This window comes from Aspergillus steynii (assembly GCF_002849105.1).
Source record: "Aspergillus steynii IBT 23096 chromosome Unknown P170scaffold_8, whole genome shotgun sequence".
NCBI classification, from domain to species: Eukaryota; Fungi; Ascomycota; class Eurotiomycetes; order Eurotiales; family Aspergillaceae; genus Aspergillus; species Aspergillus steynii.
The window spans coordinates 1,548,462-1,560,349 of record NW_020194405.1 but is presented as its reverse complement, the minus strand read 5'-3'; the positions used below and the strand labels follow the sequence as shown (position 1 = coordinate 1,560,349).

General features: G+C 53.4%; 5 protein-coding genes across 5 annotated transcripts; 3 read left to right on the top strand and 2 right to left on the bottom strand.

Moving 5' to 3' along the window:
• Window positions 1-26: 26 nt before the first annotated feature.
• Window positions 27-2,101, bottom strand: P170DRAFT_440406 (glycerol-3-phosphate dehydrogenase family protein). The gene is made up of 3 exons (XM_024850071.1): window positions 1,684-2,101; window positions 478-1,610; window positions 27-423 (listed from the first exon to the last, which is right to left on the bottom strand). Exons 1-3 carry the CDS (start codon window positions 1,752-1,754, stop codon window positions 368-370), a joined length of 1,260 nt encoding a protein of 419 aa, XP_024700568.1. The 5' UTR covers window positions 1,755-2,101; the 3' UTR covers window positions 27-367.
• A 208-nt stretch (window positions 2,102-2,309) lies between these two features.
• On the top strand, window positions 2,310-3,368 carry P170DRAFT_440405 (FAM207/SLX9 family protein). The gene is made up of 2 exons (XM_024850070.1): window positions 2,310-2,344; window positions 2,402-3,368. Exons 1-2 carry the CDS (start codon window positions 2,342-2,344, stop codon window positions 2,915-2,917), a joined length of 519 nt encoding a protein of 172 aa, XP_024700567.1. The 5' UTR covers window positions 2,310-2,341; the 3' UTR covers window positions 2,918-3,368.
• A 178-nt stretch (window positions 3,369-3,546) lies between these two features.
• On the top strand, window positions 3,547-5,735 carry P170DRAFT_513291 (putative ATP-dependent Clp protease). The gene is made up of 2 exons (XM_024855092.1): window positions 3,547-4,089; window positions 4,179-5,735. Exons 1-2 carry the CDS (start codon window positions 3,648-3,650, stop codon window positions 5,582-5,584), a joined length of 1,848 nt encoding a protein of 615 aa, XP_024700566.1. The 5' UTR covers window positions 3,547-3,647; the 3' UTR covers window positions 5,585-5,735.
• Window positions 5,736-5,770: 35 nt separating this feature from the next.
• P170DRAFT_467809 (putative Chromo domain protein Chp1p) lies at window positions 5,771-9,214 on the bottom strand. Its single transcript, XM_024852493.1, has 4 exons — window positions 7,990-9,214; window positions 6,984-7,865; window positions 6,598-6,929; window positions 5,771-6,539 (listed from the first exon to the last, which is right to left on the bottom strand). Exons 1-4 carry the CDS (start codon window positions 9,202-9,204, stop codon window positions 6,017-6,019), a joined length of 2,952 nt encoding a protein of 983 aa, XP_024700565.1. The 5' UTR covers window positions 9,205-9,214; the 3' UTR covers window positions 5,771-6,016.
• A 185-nt stretch (window positions 9,215-9,399) lies between these two features.
• Window positions 9,400-10,916, top strand: P170DRAFT_277933 (Rab family GTPase). Its single transcript, XM_024843175.1, has 6 exons — window positions 9,400-9,427; window positions 9,560-9,710; window positions 9,778-9,790; window positions 9,902-10,291; window positions 10,376-10,456; window positions 10,521-10,916. The coding sequence occupies exons 2-6, from the start codon at window positions 9,690-9,692 to the stop codon at window positions 10,649-10,651; spliced, it is 636 nt and encodes a 211-aa protein (XP_024700564.1). The 5' UTR covers window positions 9,400-9,427; window positions 9,560-9,689; the 3' UTR covers window positions 10,652-10,916.
• The last annotated feature ends 972 nt before the right edge of the window (window positions 10,917-11,888 follow it).

Genomic DNA, 11,888 nt, shown 5'->3' with positions numbered 1-11,888 from the left:
TGACTGGCCTTGGAAAGAGAGGGAGAGAGAAAGATTCGTTGGCATTCATCCAATTCAAGCGACGTAAATAGCGCCATTGTCCTTTCTATGGTGGTTTGTCTATGTGTATAAATAACGCTGTACCCCAAAAGACGACCCTCCGAAAAAGAGGGGATAAAGAACATCACGATGAAATCAAAACATCACAGGACATTAATCCGTAGCATTTACAATCGGGCGCCCAGAACCGCCTGACGCGGGCCACCACCATTGCCCCCTGTCGAAGAAGTGTGAGATGTGGAGGTCGGTTTGCTGTTAGAGAAGGAAAGACAGAAAATTCCTGAATTAACAACCCAAACAAAAGAGGCGGGGGGTGATGAGGTCCTATTTACCGCTCAATGAAAGAAGGGATGTCTTCGACCGACATGGTTCCCTGAAGAATGCCTACAGCACAATTAGTAAGTTGCAATGGATGACGCCGGAGTGGGAGGTGCTTACGGTAAACGACGGTGAGCAAGGGGAATTCTTCTTCCTGGCCTTGCTTCTTAAGGAAACTGTTGACTTCAAAGGCAGTCAAGGTGCCTTGCAGCTTTTGACCGTTGAGGACCGTCTCCTCGATCTTTTCAATCGGCTGCTTTCTCTCCACGCTGAGCTTCGCGCAGCGGAAGTTCCGTCCTCCGCTGCAGCTGGTGATCAGATCCGCAACACCGGCGCTCTCCTCCGTGAAGGTCCGAGGCTCGAAGGTTGCGCCAAAGAATTTTTCGCCGAATCGGACCATCTCTAGCAAACCGACTCGCATCACAGCAGCTTTAGCGTTGTCACCCCATCCCATGCCTTCGACCCAGCCGGCAGCAAGCGCAACGACGTTCTTAAGGGCACCGCCAAGGGAGACACCCGCGACGTCACTAACCACTCGAATATGGAAATACGGGCGGTGGAAAAGCGACTTCAGAACATCGTGGTCAATGGGGACAAACTCGGTGGGGAGTGCCCGCAATTTCACTCGCGAGAATTGGCCCGAGACATCACGGTGTTCAAAGTGGACCACATCGGTAGTAGATGAGGACGGCGAGCGATCGGGGGTAGGAGCCTTGGAGTCTAGATGAGGAGGATCGTAGGCAATACTCGACTCAGACCATTTCTCCTGAGCAACCTCACTGGCGATGTTGGCTCCAGAGAGTGCACCACAGTAGATGCCCAGGATCTTGCCGATCGTTTCGGAGAACAGGCTAATTCCCTCTTCCTGCACATCCACGCCCTTGATGCAGGAAATTCCACGGGCGTACGGCAGAATCTTGCCCTTGATCTGTTCGCAAGTCTTGATGATGAACTGGTGGGGCAAGTTGAAAACAAGGATAGTACTGTCCTGAACCGCATCCACAAGGGAAGGGTTGGCATGCAAGTTGGTGGGCAAGGCAATGCCCGGCAGGTATTTGATGTTCTCATGGGTCGTGTTGATCACCTCCGTCAAGTTCTGGGGACCCTGACATAAGGGCGACGAGGGGTTATAATGACGGGAGTCTTTAGAGATCTCAACCTTTTCTTCGAACACCCACATCTGCACATCCTTCTCGAAGATGGACGGATTGCTGGCGGCGTTCTCGGCGACAATCTTGGCGATTGCAGTGCCCCTGTCGAACGTTAGACGGCTCCCCTGCCAATGCGGTGTCGACCGAGGCTAGTAAACATAGTTTCAGAACATACCAGTTTCCTGAGCCAACCACAGTGACCTTGTGTTTGCGCTGGAAGGGTGCCAGATTGTTCATGGTGGTCATTTTGCTTGTCGGGTTGTAGAGGGAATTGGAAGAGGAGCAGGAATTGAAGCGGCGGGGTGCAAGAGGGGGGTTTTTAAGAGCACTAGAGCAGATTGACTGGGTGTGCAGGTCCCTTATGATTCGGGAAGACAGAGCGTAGTCGAAGATGGGGGGCCGAGGTAGATGCAGAGCACACGAGCGAGGAGGACAGGAGCGGCGAGATAAAAGGCGCACCGGGAACCGCATTCACGGCGAACTTTCTCGTCCCGGTTCCGGGGTGGTCCCTCTGATGTCAGAGCACGACGAAAAGGTGGGTTTGGATCCCCGTGAATGTGGATCTCCTTCAGCCGGGAAGCGACGAAAACTGCAGAAAGAAAGGCGACGAAAAGACGGTGATGGAAGCCGCGCCACTGCAGTCCGAGAGGCCCCAGCGGCCGGTGGAGGCCGATCATGTGGGCGGTGAGTCGCTGCGCGCACGGGAATCGCCCGGGCGCTAAGCCTTCCGCGGTTTAGCCTGCCGCTTCCCGTGGAATTCTGGCTCCCGAGGCAAATTTGTTCAGTTTTCGTCTGCTCAACCCTTGCGTCGCCACCTCGACTGCTGTATCGTCATGGTACGTCCCCCGCCGTCCTGCACCCGGCTGCCCAGTGCTAACTCTGACCGGGTCCAGGCTCCCATCCGATCCGTCAAGAAGCAGGCTGCCACGAAGAAGCCAACCGCCGCCGCCGCACCGCAGTCCGGCATCTTTGGCGATGAATTCCGCACGACCAAGAAGGACAAACGCCAGATCAAGCACAACAGTTTCATGTCGAAGATCGAGAAGAACTCCCAAAAATCAGCCAAGCGTCGCAGGTCGTCCAAGAAACTGGCTGCCAACCTCGACTCGCTGGCCGATGCCTTGCCCGAAGCCGATGAATTCAATGACCCCGATAGCCAAGTCAAGGTGATCAAGCAGACGACCCTCAGGCACAAGCCAGGAGCCATGAAGCGACGAGAGAAGTTGGAAAAGTCCGAGAGAGACCGCTTTGCAAAGAATATGGCCCAGATGTCGGGCATGGAGGCGGCCGCAACAACAAATGCAGGTTCGGAGGGTGATTCCGGGGCCGGCTCCAGTCGATGGGCTGCCCTCAGGAGCTTCATTTCTCAGACCATGGAGCATCAGCCGGCATTCAAGGCGAACAAGTAGAGCGACTCGGTTCCCGAGATAAGATCCCCCCAAGATCCCCCAGCCTGCCTGGTGGACGAAAAAGCCAGATTCCCTCATTATGTCCAAGTCTCTGGATAGACGCTACGGCGCAAGTGTCGAGAGACGCCTGCTTGGGAAATTCTACTTTGGACACTCCAACGGCATTGGTATTGTCAATAGTAGGCGGGATGCCAGTAGGAGCCCCACCAGTTCGACTTCAAGTCGCGTAAGTCCGTCGGGACTCGCTAGGTGGCAGGACTTTACGGATTAGTTACCAGTGTCCCCAGAATGCCCTATGTCTCCGCAGACGTTCTGCAGAACAGGCAAGGGGCGCACGGCTGGTTACTTGGACCAATGGCAGATTGTCACCAGTCTTTTTTTACAGCGCTTGGCAATTTGACCCTCCCTTGATGGCACCTCTACAAATAGATATTCTTTGCCACATCCTGTCCCAGACTCGCCAGGTCAGTCTGTGATGTCTTTTCCCTGTAAGCCTCGATCGCGTAGGAAGTGCTGGCGACGGCGGATATCGTCGGCCGATAAGCATCACGTGCTGCGGGGAAAGCTTGCTTGGGTCGCGTTGCATCTTATCTGCGATCGGGGATCCTCAGCTTCTCCAACTCCGTCTCGCCCCATCCTTCCCAAGCCCTCTTGGATTTGATTTCTTCTAAATCGCGTTCCGTCTACTTCGCCTTCGGACATATTCTTAGTCCCACGGTCGCTGCTGGTCATGCTGCGGCTGCCCTCACGGCCCAGAGCACCTCTCGGGGCGCAGCGCTGTGCCCTCCGCTATCGGCGCACACCGCAGTCATTCCATCGTCTCACTTATCGCGAACTGTCGAGCTCTTCCGCGACGTTTCCCACGTCATCTCAATTCAATAGATCGGATTTTACAAGCCAGCCCTGGAGCGGTAGTTATGAGCCTGGGTTGCCCACGACCGGGCCCCTGGCGTCTGCTCCGGCCTTCGGAGCTCCCAGGATCACGCCCAAAGTGTTGAAGCAATACCTCGACCAGTTTGTGGTTGGACAGGATCGTGCCAAGAAGATTTTGAGTGTCGCTGTGTATAACCATTATCAGCGCGTGCAAGAGCTTCAACGGCGCGAGGAAGAAGCAGCAGAACTTCTGGCAAAGCGCGCGCGGAGGGAGGCAATTGAACATCATCCGGTAGAAGGTAGGCTTTGTCCCACCCAGCACTCCCCCGACTTTCTCTCTCCCCTTATGCTTGTCTGTCTAGTGTGCGTTGGCTGATGACACAAATAGATGAATTTCCAGGTCAGCAACAAACCACTGCCTCTCCTCTTCACCCGCCGTCCTCCTCGGCCTCCCCCGACGCCGAGCTCGATGCTACGTCGCCACTACAATTAGAGAAATCCAATATTCTTTTGCTGGGGCCATCTGGCGTCGGAAAGACACTGATGGCAAAAACCCTGGCAAAGATCTTGTCGGTTCCCTTCAGTATTTCCGACTGCACTCCGTTCACGCAGGCTGGCTACATCGGAGAGGATGCAGAGGTATGCATTCACCGACTTCTAGCCGCATCCAACTATGACGCCGAGCAAGCTGAGCGGGGTATCATTGTTCTGGACGAGATCGATAAGATCGCCGCTGCGAAAGTCAGTCACGGAAAGGACGTTAGTGGAGAAGGTGTGCAGCAAGCCCTTCTCAAAATTATCGAAGGCACCACCGTCCAAGTACAGGCAAAACAGGAGAGAAACGCCCCTCGCGTTGGGGGCGCCCCCAACACATACCCATCAAACAGCCCGCTAGGAAACTCGCCGTATTCGCCTTCCAATGGCGGGAACGTCCCCCAGAAGGGAGAGGTTTACAACGTACGGACCGATAATATTTTGTTCATCTTTTCGGGCGCATTTGTTGGGTTGCACAAGATGATTATGGACCGGATATCGCGCGGTTCGATCGGGTTCGGCCAACCAGTCCGTTCACAATCCAGTCCCGGTGGACACTCTGAGGAGTCCGATCATACAAACAATCAACCGGTTCCCATCCTCCCAGGCTCGGAAGAAGAAGCGTTGTACAAGAAGCATCTTCCTTTCTTCAGTTCGGCCACCTCCGAGTCGCCTGACAGCGAGCCCACGTACTTCAATGCTTTGGACCTTCTCAACCCTACCGACCTGCAAAACTACGGATTCATTCCTGAGCTTGTGGGCCGTGTTCCGGTCACGGCTGCTCTCTCTACATTATCCACGCCGCTTCTTGTCCGGATCCTCACAGAACCTCGCAACTCCCTTCAAGCTCAATACACCACGCTATTTTCTCTCTCGGGCATTGAACTGCGATTCACCACCCCTGCTCTACATAAGATTGCCGCGAATGCTTTCAAAATGGGAACCGGGGCACGTGCTCTTCGCACCGAGTTGGAAACCATCCTCAGTGACGCCATGTTCGAAACCCCCGGGTCGAGTGTGAAATTCGTCCTAGTCACCGAAGCTGTCGCCGCGCGCAGCGAAAAGCCCATCTATCTTGCCCGAGGGCAGGGCGGACGCTTTCACTCCATGATTGCGGCGGAGGAGAGCCAGTGGGAGGAAAAACTGCGTCGGGAGAAGAAGGAGAAGGCTAAGTGGAAGACCAAGGCCCAGTCTCCCTCCATGCAAGAACCTCCCGTCTGGAACTTCCGGGAATATCGAAAGCGCGCGGTGGGATCTTAGTTGGTGGCTGTCAGCCCTGGGAATGGTTTCCTATTTGTATGTACAGGAGCATATGCTTTCTATGATCTGGTTTATGTTATACCACGTCAGGCTAGTATTGACCTTAGTCTAGCCTATCATTCTTTTTACGTTTAGCGAATATTAGTTATTCCATTCTTGCTCTGTCGCGTTAGAGATCTCAAGGTGCCTTAACTAGAACATTCAATGGTTGACAATCATTTTTATCTTTGTATTCCTGGATACATGAGATTCATGAGACTTTTTTAAAAGAAAAAGAAAAAAAACCCCCGGCTGTACCCCAGACGTACTTTCAGGATCGCCAATGGGGTATTGATCGCTGCGAAATAACTTTTGAATAAACCCCGAGATAAGAACGCTATCAAAAATGAGACGCTAGGAAGAGCAAAAGTGCATGGGAGATTTCCATGAGATTCACTGGTATGGTTGCGGGTAGTTGTATGTCGTAGAAGTTGCTGCCAGGGGCTGCTCCGACCTAAATCCACTCGCTCTAGGAGTCTGTGGGGTGTAGGCCAGAGGAGTGTTTTGGATTCTCTCTTCGGTGGCGGTCCCTCCCTTTTGGCCTTGAATTTTAGACCAGTAGAATCCGTAATCAATTTTGTAAGTCGACATAACACCTCTGTAATGTTGGTCGGTGATCACGTGTTTCCATCTTTTCCAGCGGTCAAGCGGTTCGATTCCAGAAATAAGGAAAAAGCGTCGATATTGATGTCGTTGAACAAGGGCCCAGCCCGCGAAAAACTCGGCAAGCCTGTCCGCTCTTCTTGTTTCCTCGGTCAAGCCGCTAGCATTGTTTGGCCTCTGGTCGTTCACGGAAGAGCCATAAGATGGGAGATTCGGCGAAATAACGGCATTCTCCACAATATCGACTTCCGGGCTGACGTCTGCATTGGCAGAAAGGCCGAGTTCCATGATCAATTGGTGAATTACAATCCATCTGAGTCAGTTTGGTGAGTGCCCACAAGCCGAGTTTGGAGAGAAAGACGATAACTTACATTCCCCGTTTGGACGGATGCTGCTTGTCAAACTGTTTTAACACCCACTCCAGGATGTTCGGTCGCACCATGAGTTTCCAAGTTCCAGGGAACTTTTTCTTCAAGTTGTCGCGGAACCAGGCTAGAAAGGCGGCTGTCCTCTCCGGTCTTGCGAGCATCGCGTCCTCTGTCAATAGAAAGACATTGCCTTGCGGAAATATACGATGGAAGTGGGCTGGGTGACCGGCATAATCGTGCGGGGCCTGCAAGGAAAAGCTCCAAAAGGTAATGTCCTTTCTAAGGAGGCTACTCAATGAGGGCAGGGTGTCAAAATCAACAAAGTTCTCGTGAAACTGGTCGGCCATCAATATACTTCAAGTCAGTCAATCGAGGAATGCATAACGTACCAGGGCCACACCTCGCTCCATCAAGGTGAAAGTCTCCCAGTCTTTGGATTGGCGACTGGAATAGGTTTGTGTGGTGTGCTTTTGTAGGAATGCCATCAATATCTCACACTGCGCGTCGGACTGCGCGTCGACTTGTCCAAAATGACCCGGGTACATGACGTAGAAGCCGGCAGTTTGTTTGGAGTCGAGTAACATGGAGAAGGTCACCCCGTACTGCCTCTTAAACCAGTCGATCAAGTCAAACCCGACGGTTTCCTGGTCATTAGAAAGGCGCTGCTCATTGTCGGTGTCAGCCACAGTGCTAGGTGGGGCCATCCAGGGAGGAGTGGGTCGATCAAGGTCCATGGGCTCTCCAAAGCCGTCGGAAAATCTGGTCGAGGGTGATAGGGTTGGGTTCACAGTGGGTGGTCCCTGCATCTCGTGCGGCTTGTCGATTAAAGCTGGGTCGCTCGTGTGTGGCTCTTGGGGAAGGGGCAAAACGGGTGCTTCGGGAACAACTGCATTACGACCATTTGAGGCTTCCCCTTGCGTTTTAGTCGGGCACGGGTGTTCATTCACAGGGCCAGGGATAGACGGTCTTGATTCAATCGTTGTGAATGCTTGGTTCCTCTTGGTACGACCGTTGAGTCGTTCAATCGGGCCTAGTTGACTTCTCGCTGTAAGGCAAAGAGAGAAGCCTGCGCGCCCTCTGAATTTGGTCTGGAGGAAGTCAAAGTCCCTTGAGCCGGGAGGGTAAGCAAGTAAAACGTTCTGCGATTCGTGAGCAGGAATAGAAACCGCCAACAGGTCCCTTCGACGAAGATCCTGCGCCATGCGAGATATGTTCATTTCCGTATCCCTGAATCCTTCGAACCAACCGGTGCAATAATTTTGGTTGAATGTCTGAAAGGGAGATATTGCTGATTAGCTGCAAAATATACCAAATCGGGACAACGATGGCCAACAGGGAGAGAAAAGGCAAAAGGGAGGAGGGAGGGAATGGAATGATTCTCCACACCGCACCTACATTGAGACAAAGTCTATCATAGTCGTCGAGCGTACAAAGATGCTGAAACCACAATTCTACCGAATACTGTGTTTTGCGATACAGGATTCGGCTTCTGGTGGCCGGGGTGAGACCGCAGAGTCTGGCTGATCCGATTGCTGTCTTCTCCGGTCCATAATACAACTCAACCAGCACCTCGCCAGGATTAAAAAATCTACGATTTGATGTGACATGACTCAGGGGACCGGGCAGCCTTTGGGGTACAAGTGGTTCGCCCTCTGGCATCGCTGGAATCGGCCCTTGTCTATCACCCGAGTGGCCCAAGTTTCTGCTGGAATCTCCTTGCTGGGGTGGTGGCTTGCCGGGGCCGAATGAGGGCTCAGTTGATACAGAGGAATCCATCAACAAGGTTTGAGGATTTTGAACATGGACATTCGGGACACTACTGTCATTTCGCTTCGATGACTCGCCCGCTTTCTCGGTCTGAGATGGACCCTCAATGGGACCGGTTTTCGCTGCATTAGCAAGTGGTCGAGAATGCCATTCCGACGGCCGAAGTAGCTCCAATTGATTTGCATTAGGAGCAGGCTCATCCGTCTTTGCCTTCTCGTAGCGCCACCTGGTTGACAAGTTGAAATGTTTACCGGGCTTGCCATTAGAGGGTTCCTTAAGTCGTAGGAGGCTGGCGCTTTTCTGACTATTTCCAAAGAGGACAGGAGGAGATGTTGCAGGACTCGTTTTCATTGCTCGTTGACCCAACGGTGGTGATTGGGCCCGAGTGTGCAGGTCCGGTTTCTCGGCGGTTGCTGCGATGCGTGACGTTGGAGCATGAGAGGACGTAGCATCCAGAGCAGCCCGATTTCGTTTGTTCTGGGAACGAATCCGGTTTTTCCTTCTTTGTTCTTCTCTCCGTTGGCGTCGCTGGGCTCTAGCTTGCTCCCGGGCGTCTTGTTGGTTCTGCCATTCGTCGAGATCGAACGGAGCCTCTCTGCCTTCCTGGACGTCTTTTTTCTTCTGGCACCAGTCCAACAGGGCCCCGGGGGTATTGAAGCAATGCTCCGGCTCCCAGGAGCATCGGTACATGGGGTAATTGGCCCATTTCACCAGATATTTGATGCCATCCGGGAATCGCTTTTCGGCGAAGATCTGCTCCACTTCATATTCAGACTCCTGTTCACTGGACAAAGTCGAGGTCGTGGAGATGCTGTCGACGTCGTCGTCCGCCTCGACTGGCATGATGGCAGAGGTTACTGCTTCCCAGGCTTTCCAGCGCGCAGCAACGAGGCCGCCGTGCTTTGTTTGGCCTGGGCGCAGGCAGATCACGTGCGGCGCTAGGCCGGAAGGGGCAGGCACTCGGCACCGCGCGACGCCAGGGATTCCGTCGGGCCAAACGGGCATCTCGATGACCTCCTATCTTCCCTCCTGCCCTCGCCGTGATCCCCGTCCCTTTGCGCTGTGAGTTCTCCTCCGTTGCTCTGCCCGCTGCCCTTCCCTCCCTCTCTTCACCCCCCGTTGGCTCTGCTCACTTGCTGTGCTTCCTCTTGTCTCTTTCATCTTGCCACCTCACTGACGTTGCTGTGCCCCTCCCTAGGCCTCAGCTGAATGCACACTGTTGCCGGCTTTGCTTGATTCCGCCAGTCTCAAACCAGCCACGTTGAACCCCCAAACCCCCTAATCCTCGCCCTGAAGCAGAGCTTTGTGAGCTCTCACAACCACCCCTCATGGCTAACGACGAGTATGATGTGAGTTACCCCCTTTGACAACACCCACGTCCGTCGAGTGCATACAACTGATTCCTTTCTCCGGTAGTTTCTCTTCAAAGGTAATGTCGCCACTTCCTCCCGCGCCGTCACCGCAAGGCCCTCCCTTCCCCGGCATACCTGGCCTCAGTCGACCCGTCCCACTAACTGACGGTGGTTTTCCACGCTTACAGTGGTGCTGATCGGAGACTCGGGTGTTGGAAAATCCAACCTGTTGAGTCGATTCACCCGCAATGAATTCAACCTCGATTCCAAGTCCACCATCGGTGTTGAATTCGCAACCCGATCGATCCAGGTCGATTCCAAGACGATCAAGGCCCAGATTTGGGATACTGCTGGTCAGGAACGCTATCGCGCCATCACGTCTGCTTACTACCGTGGCGCCGTGGGCGCACTTCTCGTCTACGACATCAGCAAGCACCAGACCTATGATAATGTCAACCGGTGGCTGAAAGAACTTCGCGACCACGCTGACTCCAACATTGTCATCATGCTGGTCGGAAACAAGAGTGATTTGAGACATCTGCGGGCTGTGCCGACGGAAGAAGCGAAGCAGTTTGCCAGTATGCTTGACCCTTTTCCTCCTTGTTTTTCCTTCCCCCTTTCGCCTGCGGTCTGAACAAGCCCTTGAAACTGATGATCCCTAGGCGAGAACAACCTTTCGTTTATCGAGACTTCTGCCCTCGATGCTAGCAACGTTGAACTTGCCTTCCAGAACATTCTCACAGGTGAGATCTCTTCGCTACACCCCTTCCTCTCCCTATCTTGATCCCGTCGCTCACGTGCCGCCAGAAATCTACCGTATCGTGTCCAGCAAAGCCATCGACGGCGGTGACTCGGGCCAGGCTGCCCTTGGCGAGCGTCGCCCAGTGGTGGAGATCAGCAAGTCGCAGGATCCCGAGGCGAAGCAGGGTTGCTGCTAAATCGAAAACGAAAAACGAAATAAGAAAACAAAAACACGATGTTTGCTGTTAGAGGGGACGGCCATGCCAACCGCAACGACTTTTTATATTTGTGATGTTATAATCGAACGGTCTTGATCTTTCTTACTCGTCTGTTGCTTAGCCTCCACGGAGATGATACACAAGAGGGACGTTGTTGGGAAAACGGCATACAGGGATATTGAATGGCGATGCTTTTGGACATCGTCATCCCGGATACATTTTTCGTCTATTTCTTTTTTCTCCTTTTGTCTTTTTTTTTTTTCTCTTCCCCTTTATGTTCCTTTCCCCATCCATTTCCTATATTCTGTTATTGTTTCCACCACCCTAACTTATGAAATTGAATTTCCTTGATATGACCCGCTTGTCTTGTTTGGTATCGGAAATGCGCTGTGTCTGGGTTTCTGTTTCTGCTGCTTGTCGGCCTTCAGGGGTTATTTCACTCCGGTTGGTTTATGAATCTGGGTTTGAACAGGTTGTACAGGTTGTCGGCATCTGTCTTTCAATGTGACTACGTGGTTTGACGCCGTGAATTTGAGCAGATGTGGTCAAGATCCGTCCGGTCACTTCGTAGTAGGAACGGCTTCGGGCTTCCCTGTACCTCTTTCTTGACTCGATGCCCGCCCTCCAGAGCCGTCACCGATTCGACTCCGTTTTCCGTCGAATATTCGATCGAACGATCTGGAAGCTGAACTGGCGCTGGCAGATGGAAATCTAAAATGAGCATCGACATTCCAGCCGACCGGTCCACAATCCAAGCCGCGGGGAGCTAAATTTAGCCCCACGGCACCACGAGTCGTGATGTCCACGTAGGGGATCCCAAGTCCAGACTCTTCTTCCGACTCCCTGGCAAACACTCCTCCGTACTTTGTCGTTCTTGCTCGAGCTTGGACATCGTCGGGCCTACGGTTGTCCCCCGAAGAACCAGGCTGCACCGCTCTACAATAACATGCTAACCGACGCCAAACGAACAGCTAACCCCCAAAAGTCCCCAGCGAGAGGACCCCTGGCCATGCAACATGGATTCCTGATGGCCACATAGTGTCGGTCTCCACTCCACTACCTTAGGTACCCTCAGCGCGAAGTCCTCCACCGGGACGACGCCCATTGGACATTGCCCAGATTCCTCCGTTAGCTCGTCTTTAGTCGCTCAGAGCCCCAGTCGAGTCCGTCAAATTCCCGACTCGCGGTGCGCCCTTAGTCTCGCTCGGCGGTCCCG